This window comes from Synchiropus splendidus, chromosome 3, assembly GCF_027744825.2.
Source record: "Synchiropus splendidus isolate RoL2022-P1 chromosome 3, RoL_Sspl_1.0, whole genome shotgun sequence".
NCBI lineage: Eukaryota > Metazoa > Chordata > Actinopteri > Syngnathiformes > Callionymidae > Synchiropus > Synchiropus splendidus.
The window spans coordinates 12,252,527-12,273,227 of record NC_071336.1 but is presented as its reverse complement, the minus strand read 5'-3'; the positions used below and the strand labels follow the sequence as shown (position 1 = coordinate 12,273,227).

At 42.0% G+C, this 20,701-nt stretch overlaps 1 protein-coding gene across 2 annotated transcripts in view; it reads left to right on the top strand.

The window, feature by feature from the left end:
• nlgn2a (neuroligin 2a) overlaps positions 1-20,701 on the top strand; it is a 73,911-nt gene that overhangs the window by 16,070 nt on the left and 37,140 nt on the right. For both annotated transcript variants that reach the window (XM_053858438.1, XM_053858437.1), the window contains exons 2-3: positions 1,000-1,092; positions 7,693-8,450. In XM_053858438.1, coding sequence (XP_053714413.1) covers positions 7,976-8,450 — 475 coding nt within the window. In that variant the 5' untranslated portion in view covers positions 1,000-1,092; positions 7,693-7,975. The remainder of the gene's footprint in view (positions 1-999; positions 1,093-7,692; positions 8,451-20,701) is intronic.

Sequence of the window (20,701 nt, the reverse complement as noted above, 5' to 3'; positions counted from 1 at the left end):
GTTCTCAGAAGACAGTCGATTCATCTTCTCTTCACTGGGTCGGGTGTGTGCCAGCCTCTCAGTTTGGTCCCCACTGGTGGAGATAGTGTGGATTCATCAGTCTGTCTCATCCGTCATCTGCTTCCCTCGACTCATTTATCCTCGTATTCCTCGGGTTGTTGTGTTTTTATTTAATGCTCATAGTGTCTGTCATCAGCAGCGAGGAGCAGTGAATATATCACTGGGCTAACAATCTGGAGACAGACTGGGTGAGGGGTGTGGGCTTTAGAGATTTTTTTTCCATTGACTATTCACTCCCATATCGTCATGGGAATCTGCTCATTAAAGGTCACGCCTTTCCCATTTTTCTGACGTAACTGCACCAATAATCAGTTTCAATATCGGTTTTGGCTTTTGTTGGTGTTCGCAGCAACATCGGTTGAAGCTACAGAAGTGCTTTCTTTCATTTTTAATTTAGGCATAACCCAAAAATAGAATAGAGCCTTGTCGAGAGTAGGAGTCGTGGAGGAGATGATCACCTCCGTGGCCAACTACTGACATTTGAAATGAAAAAAGAATCTTGATTGATGACTGTAGGACAAGTTCTCCACAAATGAATTGGTATGAAGAACCGTTGCTTGATAAGTAGTGATGGGTTCATGGCTTTTTAGAGCTCATTAGCTAGTACTCTCATCTACAAAAAAAGGGTTTTAAAATTCAAATATTTTAGAGCAGATAGTGCCATCTAGTGGACTCTGAAAATGAAGACACTGTTTCATGAAGCCTCATCAGCACATCCCTAGTCAGGTGTAAGTGGCCTCCAGATGTAAGCAGGAGGGATTGAAATCGGAAGCATTTGGCAACACTTTGGAAAAGACTTATTAAAGTTATTTCAGCAAAAATGCTTTTACAATGTCCAGCTAACACTGTAGGACATGGCTGTTGCAAGCATGCGTGACAGATGTGTGTATGTTTATTGAACAGTTTTATGAAACATGCAATCTTTTTTTCTCATTTCAGGAAAATCCAGGAAACACTGCTGAACTTTTAAGAGGCAAGACTTCAGCCAAACCTGTGTATGATCAGAATTCAGAGGATACCTTGCATTTCCAGGTACATTTGTTCATCCATTATTAAAATTGAAACCTATGTTTTCTGCTGCACTACCTGCACACTACAAGAATACTAGTTATTCCAAACAGAGTTGGATTTGGACAGAAACTTCCTGGATCTGATTCTTCCTATTGAGAAGCAAAATTTGTTCTTTCTTTCTGGTAAAATTGTGGTTTTGAGAACTGACCAAGAGACAAATAAACACTAACATTCCTAGGATCTCTCTGCAGCAATGGGAGGCATATCATTGTGATGAGTGGTCGTGTGTTTCGTCTTCCACCATTTTACATCAGGCGTCATCTACTTGCCGACCTTATTCCTGATTCTTTGTTCCTCTGCTTTGTCATGACTTCACCTACCTCCTCCCTGCCTCCCTCCCACTCGCTTCTCTTCTTTTCCTCTCATATAAAAGAGTCAATTTGTCAGAGATGTCAGGGGTGCTTAGAGGCTGTGTGTACATTTGTGTGATGGTGAAACGCGGCAGTGTTCAAATAAACATGTTGATCATGTGGCAGTGAAGGTGTTTCGATTGAATAATGTATTTGTCTGTGTGTGCGTGTGAGTTTCATCGTTATTCCAGTGCCTCAGACCAACCAAGATAATCATTTTGAGACAACAAAACAAAGACGGCACAGTCGCACACATATACACACACACACACTAATGTGACATGGATTGAGGTTGAGTGTTTGCCTGGTTGAAATTTTACTATGGACCTGTGTTAGTGCGGGTTTGTGTGTGTTGATGTGTGTTTGTGTTTCTTTGGAATCCACCTCCATGAACCCACCATGTTGACGCTATGGTAACCGAGAAGACGATATATGGTTTGCGTGTACTAAAATATGTACAAATCTGTTTATGCATATCCTCCCAAAAACTGCTGCAAACCATGGTACCTGTGTCTCTCATTTAAACATATGTGTTGGCAACACTTTGCCGCTGTTTAAAATTGCTAATGTATTCTTATTTACCACCCACAATCCATGGTTTAGCTACCCATGAAACTGTGTGGACCACACACTATGTGGAAGCAGGGATCTAAGCATCAGCCACTATTTTTTAACAGAACAAAATAGAAACATTCACTTCAATTCACCAGAATCAAGTTCTATGTCATTTGAACCCGACGTATGTATCGTTCCACTTTTCTGTATGGGGTCTGTAAGGGACTAAAAGAATATCCAATACCACTTGCCGACCGAGTACTGACAATTGAGTACATGCCAAAACAGAGTACAGATAAAGTACTCAATAGTATCACAGTATAACAACCATTTTAAATGTTTTTTTTCTCAGCACGTGTTCCTTGGAAAACCATGACACCACAGCCACAGATTTCACTTCAAACATTTCAAGTTTAGCATGGGTCTACTACATGTATATGCTGATATATTATATCTAAGATCACGGTACTGCGTACTGGTTTACGTACACAGTGTTCCCTCATTTATCACAGGGGTTGCGTTCTGGGACCTCACGCGATTGTTGAAGCTCCATAATGCAACCCTGGGTTAGCACTGACTAGTGTAGATCATCAGATCTGATCAGTCTCTGTAACTACTAGCGTCATCGGATGGAAACCTAACTTATCGAGCGTTTTCCTGAGTTGAGCATGTTCATGTATATGAGTCGTTTCTCTTGCAGCAGAGCTGGAGCGGGTCAGAAATGACCTGGTCAAAGACGGTGCGTCTGCAATCTCATCTGTGTCGTGCATCGAGGAGTACGTTTGTCATATGAGAAAGGGCAAGGGAGAGCAGACAGCCCTGGAATATAGTTATAGATATTGCTGTCGTGTGCTGTCATGAGCCAGTATTTGTCATGCGTACGAGTACAGCAAAATAGGCCAGTATCGGAGCGTGTACCGATTCTGGTATCAGGACATCCCTAATAAATGTGAACTTTAATATGACTGACCATCTTTTCTGTTTTAAATCGGAGGGAGGGAGAGTGTGAGAGAGGGAGAGAGAGCCAGAGTAAGAGAGAGCGTGTTGACCAAACTTACAGATCACACATTAACAAACCTTATAGGCCAACAGCTGATGTGAGCAGATTTGTGTGTATCAAGCCGCCTGTCAGAGCCAGTCTCACTTCCATCTCTCCGCTAACAGCCGTCGACACCCGCTTGCCTCCTAACACACACTCTCACACTGAAAGCTGTTAACTGTTAGCCGCCGCAGCGTGAGAGCAGGTGCTAGTGTAGTGTTGTCGTACCCAGATGACTTGAAGTCCGATCACGCCAGATCGCCTGCCAGATTCATAAACTGCCTGCTTCGTTGGTGTGAGGCAATGATCTCCGTTGGCCGCCTTAATTGAAGCCTGAAACAGGCAGTTTTAGCACAGTGTCGTGATTTTATTAACAAATCTCTCTGTCTCATCAAAAGAATCTGATGGAGTCTTCAAACACTAAACCACCAAGTGTGCAAAGGCAGCTGTCTCCGTCATCACGCTTCAAAAAATTCAGAAAATCACAGAGAGAGGGGAAGAAACTAAATACATGAAGGATTCTGTTCGTTTAGGGGGGAAATAGTCAAAGAAATGGAACATAAAATGTCAGTATTTGAGCTCACGGGCCATGATCAGTGTGAGGGTTTGGATCACCCTGACAGTGGCGGCTGAACGTGAACCGTAGAACAAGCTTGGTGGTGCTCCTGCAGCATAGCCAGCATTATATCTGGGCTGTTCCAGAGCACATGGTGCATGGCTTCTCATTGCTCTATGAAACAGATGTATAAATACATTTGGAAAGAGAGATAGGTTATTGGTGTTCAATGTAACAGTCTCAAATGTACTGTGCTCCAGAGGTGCTGAAATTGGAAGAAAGAAATGATTAAATGTGTGTTGTGTTGTTGTTATGGATCTCCAGAAAAGCTAAAGCATATTGTTGGGATGATTCATCATGCACAGACGCACAAAAAAGAAAGGGGTGAAAGAAGATAGGGAGATAGTGAAGGAGGGACAAGGCCTCTTCAAGAGCCTGGATTCAACGAAAGAGCTGTATAAAATAATCAGCCCATCAGAACGGTCTGATGCATTTTTTATACTCTCATCTTGATGAAGTGAAAATAAAACAACCTGTTTTTACTGCGACATCTTGGAGTGCATGAGGAGCAGCCTGTCGAACATCACCCTCTGACACACACAAGCAGACACACGATAGCTCTCCCGCGTGACCTCCTTAAGCTCAACTGTCCTATCCAATAGGACGTTAACCCGACTTCATCCTCCCTTGTGATCCACCACTCCGCACTTACACCACATTATTCTTCTGGAGCCGTAGGGCAAGATGCAGCGAGAGAAGAGATGAGTTAACAAGAAGTAGAGGTTGTTCGATTCCCTGCTGTGCCACTGCAAACGTCTGTGAAACCTTTAAAGTTGCAGAATTCTATTCACAGAGGTGAAGAAGAATGAGTTGCGGGGGGATCGAGGAGATGGTGCCATGTGGATACAAGTAAAGGCAGAAGCAAAGTTTGAAACTGACTGCTACCGCGTGCCTTCAGGGCTAAATCTGTCACAGAGGAACAAGAATCTGCGCAGGGAAAATACTAATATAAGAATATGGCTGCGTTGAAAGTAGTCATCGACGGAGATTTTATGAGCCTGGATCGAGTGACAACACAGATTGAAATGTATTATTGATGATATAGGTGATTTTTTTTTTTTTTTGCAAATCGAATGACAAATGTGAGCTGATGACTACAGCGACACATTCTAAATTTAGACACGACGGCAAGTAGTCATGCATTTATCAAAGTCTCATCATAATCCACTCATGCAAAATGAGTCGTCAAGACATGCAATGGCTTTTCAATTTTCTAATTTGAGGCATTTACAGGCAGCTTTGCAGTTTATGGGAGGAGAAAACGTACATTAAAGTGAAGGTGGGAGGATATTTTTAAACTCATTTCTTATAATGCCCTCCACAACACCCTTACTGCTTCCAGTTAATAAAACCTTCCTAAATCGTCCTACCTACTGCAGCCACTCTGTTTACTACATGTAATGCAAACTGCTCATGCGTTTGAAAGTCAACATAAGTGGTGTGCGAATGTGTTGTTTTCGAGTTCAGATCCAAACAGGGTCTGGACTTTTCACTGGCGAATCAATGTACCAAAGCCTTTTATGTCTTTGTATATAAAATAAAAAATGACAGTGGGGTTTGAAAGCACTGATACATAAAGGAGCGCTCTCTTGATACAGATGTGGTGGGGTGTAGTGGAGAGACCTCCTGGCATCTCACAGTCTTTCACCCATAAGTGATTCACATCCCTGAAGCTGTCCTGGCCTCCACTGCTCTATGAAGCTTCTAGCTCCGAAGGAGACGTTGGAGGATCCCTAGACACCTTCAGCAGGAGCTCGGGCGCGAGCCACACAGGCCTCACATGAGGGTTTAATTGCTCATCAGATCAATTACTGAGCCAAATTGGTGCAGCTTCTCCATGAGCAGAGCGAAGGCTTCAGTCATTGATGAAGCGTAGACAATGAGATATGGAATGTGCAGATTTAATCGTCCTTAGGTTGATGATAAAAAAAGCTTGATTAAAGTCACGCGCTGTTCAGTGGAAGAGGTGGTTTTGAGGGCGACGGTGAGAAGATGCCACCACTGAACTTAACTGTTGCCTTTCAAACAGCTTCATTTTGATTTGCTCGGTTTTATATGACATACTTTACGTCACTTGAATTGGCCTCTTTGTTTGTCGCTCACATCTTGGCACATTTCAACCTGAATGATATGCCGTCCTACCTCAGGACGCTCAGTTCCCACACTCAGACCTCTCTGCTGGCAGAGAGCGGCGACTGTGGCATCACCAAGTGCAGGCGATGCAGTAATACCTCTAATGGGGACTTTAAATGGGATGATTATTTGGGAATGATAGAGCAAGAGAACAGGTTGTTCCACTGGATGTTGTAAGTTAGATGAGGAGGGAGAGTTTCGTCATCCGCTCCGATAGTGTCCGGTTCTCTTATGCAACTGCCACCAACAATGCTGTGACATGGTAATCTCCTCGCGGCCGTGTGTGACTGTGACTCTGCTACATGAGGATTTGCACATTTGTTTGATAGATTACATGAATGAGTGGACAGTGAAGACATCCGTTTATGCTCCATGCGTGCGTTTATGTCCCGAGAGAAGCCTGCGGCTTGATAAGCTGCTTACAGGCAAACAGAGATGACCTTTGACCTCCTTGTGAGAGAGTCCCTCAAATGAACTGAGAAGTTCAGGGAAAGGGGATATTGGGTCAGTGTGATTTTGAAGACGTCTGAGGTCACAGCAGCTGCTGCGAGCTGGGGGAACACACACAAGACACTTTATTTCAGGTCATTAGCCTTCTTGTGTTCCCCAGCAAATACGGACGATAACTCTGCTGCTGCAAAGAGCTCTAACCGTCACTGCAGTGGCTTGTCATCACGTCACACTTGACTCCTTTGTCGAGATCCTACATTTGTCGACAGCAGATGGATCATGTGGTAGAGTTCACACCAACGTATCTGGACTTGAATGAATACAAGTGTGCTTTCAGTGGAGTGTTCAAAGATTCATTTTAAAAAGAATATTGATGAAGGGAGTGATGCTTGTCACAAAAGAAGCACTTACAGTGAAAGAAGGGAAAGAATTCCGACAATCGATTCAAACTACAAAACTGAGTGGCATTTTGAGGAAGAGAGAACGAAAAAAAACGTTCTTAATGCTGCAAATCAATTTGAAGTAATCTTGCAGAGGTAGTCATCAATAACAAAGGATAGAAAAATAACCATATGTCAGTTAGTGCCAAGATGTGTCTTCAAGGTGAGTGGAGCAATAACAATTCTTGCTGTTACCGATGTTTGGGAAGACAGAAGACAAAAAATAGTAGTCACAGAAGTCTTACTGTTGTTGTGGTGTCTTGAAGGATATGACTTTTTGCATCCTGTCAAAAACTTTTAAAAAAATCAATTCCAAAAGTGAGTGTCTGGAAGGAGGCTTAAAGTAGCCAGAAAATGATGGAGATGGCTTCTCCATGTGGTGCGGAGACAGTAGAAGGTCCAGGTAGAGCAGGAGGGAAAGAAACTTATGTTAGATACTGCGGGCGATTTCAGGACAATGGCAGTTCAAGTCCGGCGTGATGGCAATCATGTATCAAGAGTCAGGGAAGAGTCACAAAACCAGACTTGAGCTAGTGGCTGAAATCTGACAGAAAAACATAATGGTAAGATCATAGGGCTTCTTCAAGACACAAGCAGACTCAGGTGAGGAAACCTTATGGATGGCTTGTGGATGGAGAGACAGTCAGTTGTTGGACGTAGACCAGCCACTCAGGCTACATCCCCACGGAAAGTCACAATTTCCTTTTTTGAGCTGGTTTCAACAAGTACTCTAAAAATGCAAAATGTTTCGCCCTCCACACAAATCTCTGGGAAACAATTAAAACAATGTAGTACATATGCCCAGACTATAGCAGTGCTGTGAAGCTTGTGCGGTAAAATAAGTGCGTAACACATTGTTCACACTAAGATGCATCTGTGTTTTCCAACAACGCAGTTGAGCTTTTAGTACAACTCAGCACTTAACTGGTCAAGCTGTCGAATGTTAATCACGTCCTACTCTGACTTTTCTGTTTGCAGTTTTGAAGACCAACCCAGTTCCCTGAAGGTGACCAGGGATGGAACGTAACAGAACAATGATTCTGGAAACATTTTGGAATACTCTGAGGTGGACACAGCTCTGAGCTGGCCCCAACAGACTGGTTTAGATTTCCTATCCAGCACCCAGGAACCCACCAACCCTCCAGAGCACAGCCCACCCGTCCGAATTTCCTTCACTTCTAGACACTCACTAGCTGGACATTCTGTCTACACCGCATCTGAAGTGACTCAAAGCTGGTGTGAGACCAGACGTAAACCAGTCATGAACCCGCTTGTTTTGAGTAAACGAAGTGGTTGGGGCCCACACGCCAAGAGATGCAGCCCCATGACAGATTGGTGCCTGTTAGGTCTTGCTCTTTTCCTCAACATAGCCTGGAGTCAGAAGTTAGACCCGTCAAAACATCCTGTAGTCACAACCAACTACGGTAAGCTCCGAGGAATCAAGAAAGACCTAAACAACGAAATCTTGGGTCCGGTGGAGCAGTACCTGGGAGTGCCCTACGCCACGGCACCCATTGGTGACCGACGCTTTCAGCCGCCAGAGGCGCCGGGATCTTGGCAGGAGATCCGAAACGCCACGCAATTTGCCCCTGTATGTCCTCAAAACATCCACGGTGTGCTGCCAGAAATCATGCTGCCTGTGTGGTTCACGGACAATCTGGACGTGGCCGCCGGATACATCCAGAACCAGAGCGAGGACTGCCTCTATCTCAACGTCTATGTTCCCACGGAAGACGGTAAGTTTGTATGATGTTTATGGGGGGCAAGTGGCTGCGGGGAGGCTTTAGAAACTTCCCAATTTGAAGGTTATTAAAGTCATTCAAGATGAGAATGCCTGGGAAACTGACATTTTCTTTGTTTACAGTTGGACTAAAGCTTTTTATAAAAAAAATTAAAGCCTACATAAGCCCCATGAATTTAAGTAAAAACGTTTCCTTCTTTTGTGTTTATTCTTATCTTGCTAATACACTAAAAAAATGCTATATTTTGCGACACTTGTGTCTCAAAATATGTTACCAACTACAAATGTATTCTTTATAAATCCTGACAGTTTTCTAGCAACATCTAAACAAGGCAGTCAGGGTTTCTTGTGGTGTGGGTTTTCTGGTATTATAACTTCCTAAGACAGTTTTTCTCTTCGCTCTCTATTTGCCTTCTGTTTTCTCTTCTTTCTTTTTCCCTATGTTTTATCCTTGCAAGTCTTTGAGGGAAATGACTTTATGTTGTTTGTAAAGGTGTTAACGGTTGATAGGTGTTAATTTTGTTTTATTTAAAACCATTAACAACTCAGTCTTCCATTCTCATCAATTAAAATGTGTTTTCAGGTTTGCGCAAATTATATTACATTTTGGTTTTTCTTTCTTTCATGTAGTCCATGGGTAGTCCGTGAATTCATTTGGGTCGGGAAAAATATATATTTGAAAAAAATTCAGAGAAAAACAATGGGTTTTTTTCTATCTCCATACACAGATAAAAACAGGGCCTTTTGTGAGTTTTTAAAGCGGACATCTGTTCTCGCTCAGTTTTGCCATTGTGAAAATTCTCACCCATCTGTAGCATTGAGGGACAAATTTTTCATCCGTCTTTCAATATTTATATTCCTAATAAACACTGCCAGTGGTCGTCATCTTTCACTGAGACAAATGCGTTTTACATGCAGATACTGTTTTTTAGCCAGTTCTCACTTGCTCAAGGATTTTCAATTCATCTAAATGTATTTTTGAGCTTGACCAAAGAGTTTTTTTTTCCTTTTCTTTCTGTCAGATTAAAGGCACAGCATTTAAGACATCATTAAAAAACACACACATCAATCTAAACCCTGATTTGTCAATATTTTCAGATTAGTTACTTTACTCTTTCAGGTACTGCAGTGGTTCTGCTGCTTTTTTCAGTCGTACAACCGTACAAATTATGGCACTATTAAGTCACCAGTAACAACCATGCAAAAGTTTGGAAACTGTTGGTTTAGGAATTGGTTTAAGAATAAACAACCTTTGTCCTCCTGATCTAAGCAGGAAGTGAACTGTTGTTGCACTGGTTTGCATTGCGTTCATTTGTATTTTTCCACCCATTCTATGTCTGCTGGCACTATGACAACCAACTCCCCATGACTCTTTCGTCGCCTCACAGTTTAGCACCTCCTCTTTGTTCTACACTTCCACACCTCAGCAGCGTCACTCACACCTCCAGGCCACATATAGGACTCTCTCCACCAGCAGCGGAGTCATCTGACGCCGTCATACTGCTCGCCTCTTTTTAACTCTCTGAGATATACGGCGGTGTAGAACTATCAGCGCCGTGAGAGAGATATACACTCCTGCCCGCTCACACATGCGTCGCACCCTCTGGAAATGTCACATTGTCGTAAAATATTTTAAGTTGGTGAGGTGGCTGAGCTGACATCAGTGTGTGCAGAGACCTTCATTTATCAACATGGGGATTACAGTTATTGCCAGAGAGGATGAACCACAGATTTTTTTTATATATATATCGACTCAAATGTGGATGACTAATTTCAATTTTCAGATATTTAGGATATTGGCACATTTTCTTAGCAATAAATAACAGACATCAGTGCAAGCCAATAAATCGCTGCTGCTTCTTCACAGCTTATGCTGTAAGAAAAAAGTCGATGTGTTATTCTGTATGCAATTTGTCTAAATATGAACTCATCATCTCACCCAAAACAAACTCAAATATTTGCTTTACAGAAGTGTAATACACCAGTGGGGATATTCAAGCCTTGTAAATTGCGTTGTGCCTGTAAGGTGTAAATAGTCCAGGAACAAGTAATCTTGTTTAATGGTTGTTTTCCTTTCAGGCCTGTGATTAACTACGGCTCCAAAAAATACTGAAAGACGCCGTTCAATAATCTTCCAGGCTTTAAATGGAAGAACAATCGGACTGCTCGTGCATGTTCACCATCTCAGTCGTTTTTAAACGTTCATGAATATCCAGCGTCCGATGCGTGTGACTTCACAACCTGTATTGTTTCACTTGGTTTCCTCTTCCATGCGTGAGATTAGGGTGGAAAAAGTTTGGCCAATAGAGTTAAATGAATCAGAAATAGTCTCGATCAGTATCTAAGAAAGCAATTTGTTCCCTATTTACTCCTTCAAAGAAATGAATTTGAATTAGTGATGCCTGAATAGTTTTCGTCTCACCGTCAGTGGGGCAGGACGTCGGGCCTGTAGGTCCCAGAGGGCCCGGTTATGCCCTTTGGCAAGTTGCTTTCTGTGAAGGAAGGGCCTTGCTGATATCCCTTAAAATGACATCCCATAAATCATAGCAAGGTTCTCATCCGACTCCTGCGGAGTCATGGTGGATCGATGGAGGTGTACGAGTGCCTCCTCCTCCTCAGCTGCTATTGCCTCCAGCCCTCAGACTAACCACACGCGTCGCTTTGCAGTCAGCAGCTATTAACTTCACGGTGGAACTGCCACAGAGGAAGAAGCCAGGACAAGACATACATATTAAATCCACTTTGGGTCAGACAGAAAAACCCACACATACTTAGTCAATGCAGAGTAAGTCCCATAGCACAAAATGATATAGCAGGTCACAACTCTACATTTGCGCTCAGGAAAACGTATTATAAGATGCAAAAGAACAATATTAAAAATCAATAAATAAATATGTTTGTGTTTCATGTGACTAAGTTGAAAAATAGCAAGTAAAAATGAAAGATTATTTCAAAGTGAACCATCGGATCAGTGGTCACACATGGTTGTAAACAAAGGTTAGTCCCGGCTGTGTGGATTTGATGGTCTGATTTCCTCCACATGCTCCACCAGCTGTTGTTTGAATGTGCCCTGTGATAGATGGACAACATGTCCAGTCCTGTCTCCCCATGTAGCTTTGATAGCCAACCACTAATAAGAGGCAATGACTTTCAAATATTCTCAAATATGATGATCCGAAGTCATAGCAGGCTGAGTCAGATGAGCTGCTCTGGTGGCCGACTCCATTCCAGCCCAAAGACTTTCGACAAAACACTTTTTTAGTCACCTGCTATGTTTGATTACTGCTGATCGAAGAGGATGTGCATTGCTTTTGGCAGATATTCCTAAAGGATTTGAACCCCAGACCTCGTCAGCACAGAGCGGCGGGGCGGGCGCCGGGATTCTTATAAATTATTCCCTTCCGCACTTCATCTATCTCCAGGCATCAAACTCAAACTCCCACATCTCACCTTCCTTCCAACGACCACTGATCGCTAGAGAGTCAAGACTTGAATACTCACAAAGAGACGCACGTGAGAAGAAGCGCTGCACAGGGGGTTGTCAACCCTAGAGCTTCAGGAAGAGTGGTAAATAAAAGATGAGCTCAAGATGAATACACTGAGGACCGTTTTCAACCTTCGTCCCACTTAACAGCGCACCAAGACGCAAAAAAGGGTTTGAATATCGCTGTAGCCCGCAGTTCGGGTAATACTGGCCTCTTAAGACCTGGGACCGTAGGGCGCGAGTTAATATCATAGCTTTAATAGCTAGAGTCATTGAAACAGACTAGGAGGAAGCGTTGTTTGACAAAGAAATAAAACTGTCGTGTTCAACTAAATTAGGTTATCAGATAAATGTATTCGTATTATACGAGTCTGTTGTCAAATATTATCACCAAATATTCACAGCTGCAGGTGTTGAGACCCAACTGTATCTTTCTTGAGAATCGGAATGTATAACAAGTCAATGAAACTGTGACATGAGTTTCACCACTATGAGCTTTTAGCTCATAGCGTTATTTGAGCGTTATTTTCCAGTACATATACTGTAACAACGTGAAGAGGTTTTCGTACTTTCGGTTGAAATTGTCAGTTTGGTCTGACAAACGGTTGGCTACATCACTCCTGCCTTTTATTTCAACTTGGGAAAACTAAATTAAATTGCCTTCAGTTCCATAAACACAACTAAAAATAAAAGTGGCATTCTGTAAAATGTAATTAAATGTGATGAAGTTATAAAAAATTATTTCATGGGAAAAGCAAAACATCCTCAGGAAAATTCTCTCAGAAGTATATTGTAAAGTGCATTGACCAACCCCAACACTATAGAAGGACTCTGTTGTTAGATTTACCCCTTTTAGCCAGCCGATAGATACAAACTGGTTTTATACTTCTTTCCTAAATAATTCGTAGTTTTACTATGTAACATAAAAAGGCAAAACCCCTGAAAGAAGGTGTGATTTGTAACTTGTTGTCACACAATTTCTTTTGGTTCACGTATATCTAGGATAGCTGCCGATACCTGCTCTTGTTGGACGACAAACGTAACATAAATCCGTACGTAAATTCAATTGAAAAATAACATGGATGCCTGGTAGGTTTTGATGCTATAAAGTAGACCATTCTGCATCCTTGCTAAGTGATTTCTTCACAGGATGCTTCAGTTTCGGCGGCACCGACAAAAGCACAGGAATCGGGGGGGGTGGCGGTGTGGGGTGAGACAGAGGATGTTGTCCTGGCAACCTTCCACTACTTCCTGTCTCCTCCCATCGAAGCTTCAAAGACGTTTTTCTTTCTGCCGTATCGTCTTAATGGAGGAATTAGCCAGTGCCCCGAATCAGCTATTTATAGCCTGTAAGCCTGATAGATGGAGCGAAGAGGAGGAAAGGGAGGGATTTCTTCATGTTTGAGCTCGATATCTCAAACCTATTTGTGTTCCCTGTTGTTTATCGGCCTGACCGACACTGACACTGACAAGCGAGGGACACGGTGGCTCTGTGCCGTGTCCCTCGCTTGTCTGCTTCCACCATTTTAGGTCTGCCTCCTCCCACCCTGATTCATTTTACTCACCGCGACGTCCTCGCGGCTTTCCAGGCCGATGACGGCAGGAGTAGCTGCTGACAGACCAATTGAACCATTTTCTCTCACCCTTGGGGGCGATAATAGAATTACTTAAATAATGGTGCAATTTGAAATCTCATTTAACTTCAGGACGCAGTTATTCATTCACATTAATACAAACTTTGAGCCAAGGAAGCATGTTTGAAAGACTCTAATATATTGTTAAGGCTGGATTCTCATCCTCCCAAAGATGAGTCACAGTGCGTTCGGATGTTTTATGGAACATTTAGAACTGTTTGCATAATAAAACCCTTTTATTGATGGTTATTCAGCATTTTTATCTCAATATTTAGCGCGTAGTTTTAGGTGTCTGAGCAGGAGGGTTGCTTTGCCTCAGTTTTCCGACTTATTTTAGAGATACAAAAACATTAATTTTTACACCATTATTCTGTTTTTGTGATTAAGTTTACCTGCCTTATGAGGTAGTAAGTTCAAACAAGTTAATATCTTGGTTCACTTTTAATATTCCTCTCACGAAACAACAACTGTTTTCTCATGTTTTGTTCAATTAAATTACAGGCTTAAAAAGTGTTGAATAAATGTGGCAGGATTATTAAACATTGCTATCTGACCGTGGATGCACAGCAATAGGAAATGATAAATGCGAGCCTTTGCGCAAAGCTAGTCACACTGTTCCTTTCACACCGCCACAAAGCCCACCACGAAGTGTCATTTATAATTTTCCAATTTGGTATTCAACATTGTTCAGCTCCTCACAGCAATCCGCTTCACTCCTGCCTCCTGGCTGTCATCTCTGGCAGTGCTGTAAAGTCATAAATCTACTCTTGCTCCCAGAGTCGCTTGCTTATAATTAATTATCCCTGATATTGATACAGACTGATCCTCAAATGCTGAGTGTGGTATTTGCTGATGGTGTGGTCAGCCATCCGCATGCTGTTGAGCAAGAACTGGAGTCTCGAAATGCATATTTGTGTATGTCTGCGGCTCCACAGTTGGAAATAAGTATAAAGTACTAACATTGTAAATAGATTGGAACACTGTTATTATTATTTTTTTCATTTTCTGTCAATGTTTAACCTCCAAACTTGACCACACAAGGGGTGAATTCAAATGCCAGCCAATTCACACACTGAAGAAAAAATAATGTTTATTGAACAATCTGCAGATGGCACTCCTTTATAGAAAAAGTAGTTTAAACCAATCAGTGTCTCCTTTAACTGTTGCAATTTTAGAGCACAGTTTCTCTGTGGCTTGCTTCAGAACATCAGCTGTCCTTCACAACGGACACACAACTCAGGAGACAATCTGGTTTCCTTCTTGATGCACCAACATTGCATTCATTTTCATATTATAATCTTCACTTGACCTCTTTGTAGGTGGTGATCTGGACATGCTTCATTGGTGATCCAGTTTTAGGTTCACTTTATAGTGGTCAAAAATATGATTTCATCTATACTGATAATAACATTGTATAGTATTAATTGTTCTGGCGGGCCGCATACAATGACTCGGTGGCCATATTTGGCTCCCTGGCCTTGAGTTTGACGCTTAAAGTTATAGAAGCTACTGCACTGGTTTTCTCAAAATCTATCCATTCATTTTCAAACGCTTGTCAACTGCCTGGGCTCTCTGCGAAGGCATACTTCTTCCCCAAAGTGTCCCCCAGCTCTACAGAGCACTCCCAGTGAAACGTGCCCAGAACTCCTCACAAGGGAGACATGAAGGATTCTCCCTTAACTGTGCGCCTGACCCACTTGCATGGGGAGCAGCCTCTCCCCACTGCTGGGCTTCCCATCCTATCTTTTAGTCAGGGTTTTAGATGCAAAGTGGTTCCTGTTAACCAGTTCCATTTTCTTCAGCCGTTTCCTCCTGCTGTTATCAGTTATATTCGCTGTTTTTATGGACGGTATTTCAAAAGGTAGCCGAGGGGGCGGAAATTATGTGGATCTGATGCGGACCTCCATCAATCACTGAAACGGTTTGCAGCTGAGAGTCAAGCAGCACGGATGACGACCCGCCTCTTCTGCTCTGGGAGCACAATCTTCTGTTGGAGAGGGTGGAATTCCCCATTTTTCCATTTATTATTCTATCTATCTATACCAGTGGCCAAAAGAACAACATGTTGAAGGAAGCAGCTGAAAGGTCTACACCCCACTGTGTCTGGACTCACCCTTAAAGCCACTACATGTGTGAAGGCGCTTTGGCGACAGGGCCTTGGTTGTCCCACTGACCAGGGGAGAGACCATCCTTTCAAACATACACGTCCACATCCACACTAGACATCACTGTTCAATGTATGTGAAAATGGACACACGGTCTCTGGAAGGTGTTGTGATGTTGTGATCTGTGTGATCTCACTCTCATTCCCCTATATTTTCCTGTGTATCAACATACAGATATATACATATATATGTATATATATATATGTGACTATAGTCACAGAAATCATGACTGTCTATCAAATAATAACCCCACATACAGTATGCAGGAGGAAAATATCCAGTGGAAGGACCTCCGGTTCGGATTCAGTTGTGCTGCTAGCTGGAACAGGGAAGATGTGATACAGATCGATAGAGTACCACCATGGAAGGGAGCTGAAGGGAGCTATATCAGTTAGTTCTAAAATGATTAATGAATTCAGTATCAGGTGTAAACCTTGATCAGAAGACAAGACAGGTCTACACTGCCTGGAGCCAGAAAACACGACTCTAGGAGGAACCATCCTCCGTCTATCTCTATGATGATGAGTAGGATTCTGGCCCGTGTAACTGCCTTCGTGTGAATTGTGTTATTAGCAGTGGTGGGAGTCTGTTTAACCAAATTAGAACAAGGGCCGAACTTGATAAGGTAAAAGTTCGACTGGGCCAAACGCTCAACCTGACATTCTTTGAACTTTTTAATCAAACGTAAAAAAAAACCCAACTTTTTTTATATGCTTATGACCTAATAAACCTTTTTTTGTTTTCAAGTGGAGCAAAAATAAATCCTTCCAAAATATCTTCAGTGGCTCAGAAGGTCATTAAGCTTTGACAAAGAGCTTTTGGGGAATACAAAGAGAAATTAAACTTGCGCTGTGATTTACTATGAACGCGTGTACTTTCTGGAGCATCATGTAGTTTGGCACCAAAGAAGCCACCCGCTACAAAGGTCCTTACAGTTGAAAGGGGATTATTGAACTGTGTCTGGGTCATAAAGATAACATAAATTTATATGAAATGAAAAAAATAATCCTGACAGCCTCGCTTCCTGCTCACATATTGTACACGTCAGTACCTTCTGTTCAGGCTAAATAAAGATGGAATTTCGAGTTGCAAATAACCCAGAGAGTGGGTGGTAAATGTATTAACCCTTCACGTGCCACTGTCGCAAAGTTGTGACAAGCACCGTCGCTGCATTTAAACAAGCCAATCTGTAAAAATGAAGCCTGATGTAGTCATAACTTTTCGCAAACAGATGGTTGGGACTTCAATCTCAGCGACATTTTTTTGGGAGTAAAGACAGTTTGTTTAGATGATATGAGGCAGGTTCTAGTTATCTAATGCAGGGGTTCTTAACCTTTTTGATCTCGGGGCCCATTCAAGTAACAGAACTGGTTCATTACTATTGATTTCATTTGTGATCAATAACCATATTTAATCTACTTTCACGTAAACTAACCAAAACCTTGTGAAATGACATGAAACCATATGATCATCACAAAGATACTTATTTGTCATCGAAAAGTCCAACCAGCCGCAGAACCAAGTGCGTCATATTCATCGAATTTACTAAAGAAAAAAAACAAAAATACACTTGATGCAAACTGAGAAAAAAAAAAAAATGAATACAATTCTGTATAAAATAAATATAATAAAACCAATTTAAAAAATCATAAAATAAAAATAATATATTTTATATAAACGCCAAAGAAGATATAAGTAAAGTGCAAATGAAAGTATTGCCATTAAATGTTCTAATTTATTTTCAAAACTGCTTCAACGGGTGCGTTCATGAACAGTTTTTAATGTTGGGGCCACTATCACTTTCTTTACCATTTTTTCTTTTCAAGAACTTCTCCATAGTTGTAAATATCACAGATTTGCAGCTGTCAAGTCAATTCGGAGACACACAGTCGCCACCATATGTGGCTAATGTATTAAAACTGAGCCTCTCATGGCCCAAAAATGTAAAACAAAAAAAAATTAGCGGCCCTCTAGGAGGCGCTTGCGGCCCAACGTTGGACCCCAGCCCTATTCTTAAGAATCACTGGTCTAATGGAAGCATAACAGAGAGCAAGAGAGCGAAATCGATTGAATCAGATTCTGAAGAGGAATATTCGCCCTCTCTTGATATTCAGTCCCGTGAAGCAAAAAGGCAAGATCATTACACTGCTGAATGTGATGTAGTTAGTGGGAATCCAAAAAATAAAAATGCAATGGATGCCGTGGGAGAAATGACTGTAAATAATGCTGATGGTAACAGTGGAGGTCTCAATCCTGCTGTAAAGTAGCAGAGCATCTCTACTGGATCAGATAAATATCTGTAAAAGTTATGAAATGAACCGTGGCTTCCGCCAGGTGTGCCTGCATTCATTCCCATCCAAATCTCCCGGTCATTTCTCATTTACCTTATGTCTTTATCAAAAAACAAGCTACAACCTTTTGAAATGGTGACATCAAAATGGAATATTTCATTGAATAAACTCTGGAATCTAAAGGATTGATTCACATTTTCTCTTCCCAGAATACAAGTATTTGACTGCATGTACCAAGTGAACCTATTCTCACTCCGAGGCGATAATAGTGATCGATATAGGACACAAAAGTCTCTTGAAGTGAGTTGCTATTTGATGCCTTGGGAGTGAGAATGGGTTGCTTTAGTCACATTCAGTTCATCAATCAGGCCACCACATTGAAGAGCCACAAACCATTATGTGCTCTTTTTCAATTTACTTATGTGCTTATTGTAGGGGTAATTTTTTTCCTACTCACAAACCATGACAAGAGATTGCTGTTAGTAAGTTTACAGTAAGTACAGTCCCCATTTGCTCTTTCACTTCAATCCGGGTCTGTGAAAAAGACGTAATGTGACATTTAGAAAAAAGAAGCATTTGCTGTTTCCAGTTGTCAAAAATGTCATTCAAATTACATCCCCTGGTTGACAATGCTGACAAGCCACCAAGAAATAAAAAATCAATTTCACGATGGGGGGGTGGAGGCCATGTGAAATTCGATCAAGAGCAACACACTGCCCTCAGGCCAGACATTGGACACGCCTCATCAAATTTATCCAATTCAAGACCGTAATAATCTGCAGTTATTTTGGACAGTTCTTGTAACTGATCCTTTGTTCACGCTCGCAAAGAAACACAGACTGTATTTCGCCACTCTGTTAAAACACAAAGGCCTGCAATCTAAAATGAACACTTTGGGAACCTGTGATAAGAACGTCTCATTCACATGCGCACACATACTCTGTGAGTGTGCCTGAAAGGCCTGTCTCTTTAGGCCCGAGCCGGTGCAAGGTGATGCATGCTAATGAGAGCTCTGCTTCCTGTCAGCTCGCTCGTCTCCCAGCTGAAGGAAAGATGGATGGCGCCGGAGATAGTGAGGGGGAGCAGAAATGAGAGGATGGATTGGCGGAAAGGTTAAGCAAGGGTCCGACATCAGATGTTGATACACAGTACATGAAGGGAAGAGAATTTATAGCTCCATGGTTGGGTTTCCCACCACTCACACCTTCATCACTAACACCGATAGTGAATACTGACGTGTCAGTCAAGCAGGAGGTCTTGACTCCAGCAACGTCTCCACAACCAATCTGAACCCTTTGAGCCCTGCAGTGCCAGGAGCAGATGATGAATGGGGAAAGGTCAGCCTGACATCATCATGCGACAACCCACCTATGTGAATGTCTTCATCTCCTCAGACAGCAGGCAGAGAAAGAGGCGCCTCCGCCTCTTCAACGTGCGTGAAGCTCTGAAAATGTCTGAGCTTTGATTCATCGACATGAGGAAAACACCTCAGCGGTGAACCAGGTGTCCGGTTATGTGTTCTAGATGTTTCGTCAGGTTTTAGTCCTCGACGGCTTGTGCAACACTCTTTGTGGAATTTCAGTTCGGTATAATTTGAATTTCCAGGAAGGGAATTCAATTATTTACATATTCCCTGCAGCTCATTCCCTTTAAAGAAACAAACTCCATTTGAGTACTTTTAAATTTTCCATCATTTGAAAGTTGTAGAGCATCAACTTTAATGTTCAGTTATACTGACAGTGACTGGGATCAGGTGTCATTTACCGCTGTACGGAGTCTGTAACAGTCCAAACCTGCTGCTTGGTTGGAGCTCAGTGTCATCATCAGAGCTCACACTGACAACACACCCGTTTCTTCTGCAGTTTTCAGTTTTTTGGAAATAAATACGCAATAGTTCACTTCATATTATTGCTTATCTTTGGCTTATCTACATTACTGTTGTTCATATCTGGGTGTTCGATGACCTACTTTCTCACGTTATGATTTCCTTATCGTCTCTTGTACTGAACAAACAACCAAGAATATGGAGAATATGAAAAGAATATGAGTTCATTTAAGTGTCTTTAAAAAAAAACTCTTTGGTCATGACTTAAGCAAAACCCTAGTGAAATGTCGGAGTTGGATCGCCATCTTTTTCTGATGAATTATCATTGCCATGTGTGTCTGGTCCCGGGCCCCTCCATATGCTCATCTTTCTTGGAGGAGAATCAATATGGAACTTTTTCCCAAGTTGTTGCCATGACAACGATGGCCACTTGATTGTTCTCAACGTGGCACTAACAGCTCGCGTGACTCCAACACTTGTCAAAACGTTTTGGGAGATAAGGCTTGGACTGAAACACATGGCATGATGGGAGCAAGAGAGCTATTCCAGATCAACAACTCAGCTGCCTATTAACAATTTTATGTGGTGCTAAACAGATGCAGCAAAGGTTCCTTCGTTGGTTTCACATCTTTTTTTATCATGGTTGCCCCCGAACGCATAAATTAACATCTGTCGTTGTGCATTCTACTTAGTGTAATCTTGTTTGGCGCTGAAGTCACATGAGATGCTCATCTCTTATTTAGTCAGATGTTAAAAAAGTGGCCAGATTCCGTCTTAAATAATCCAGTTTCTCTCATTTTGTCTCACTGAATTCTCAAATGGCCTAAATATTTCAAGCCACTTCACA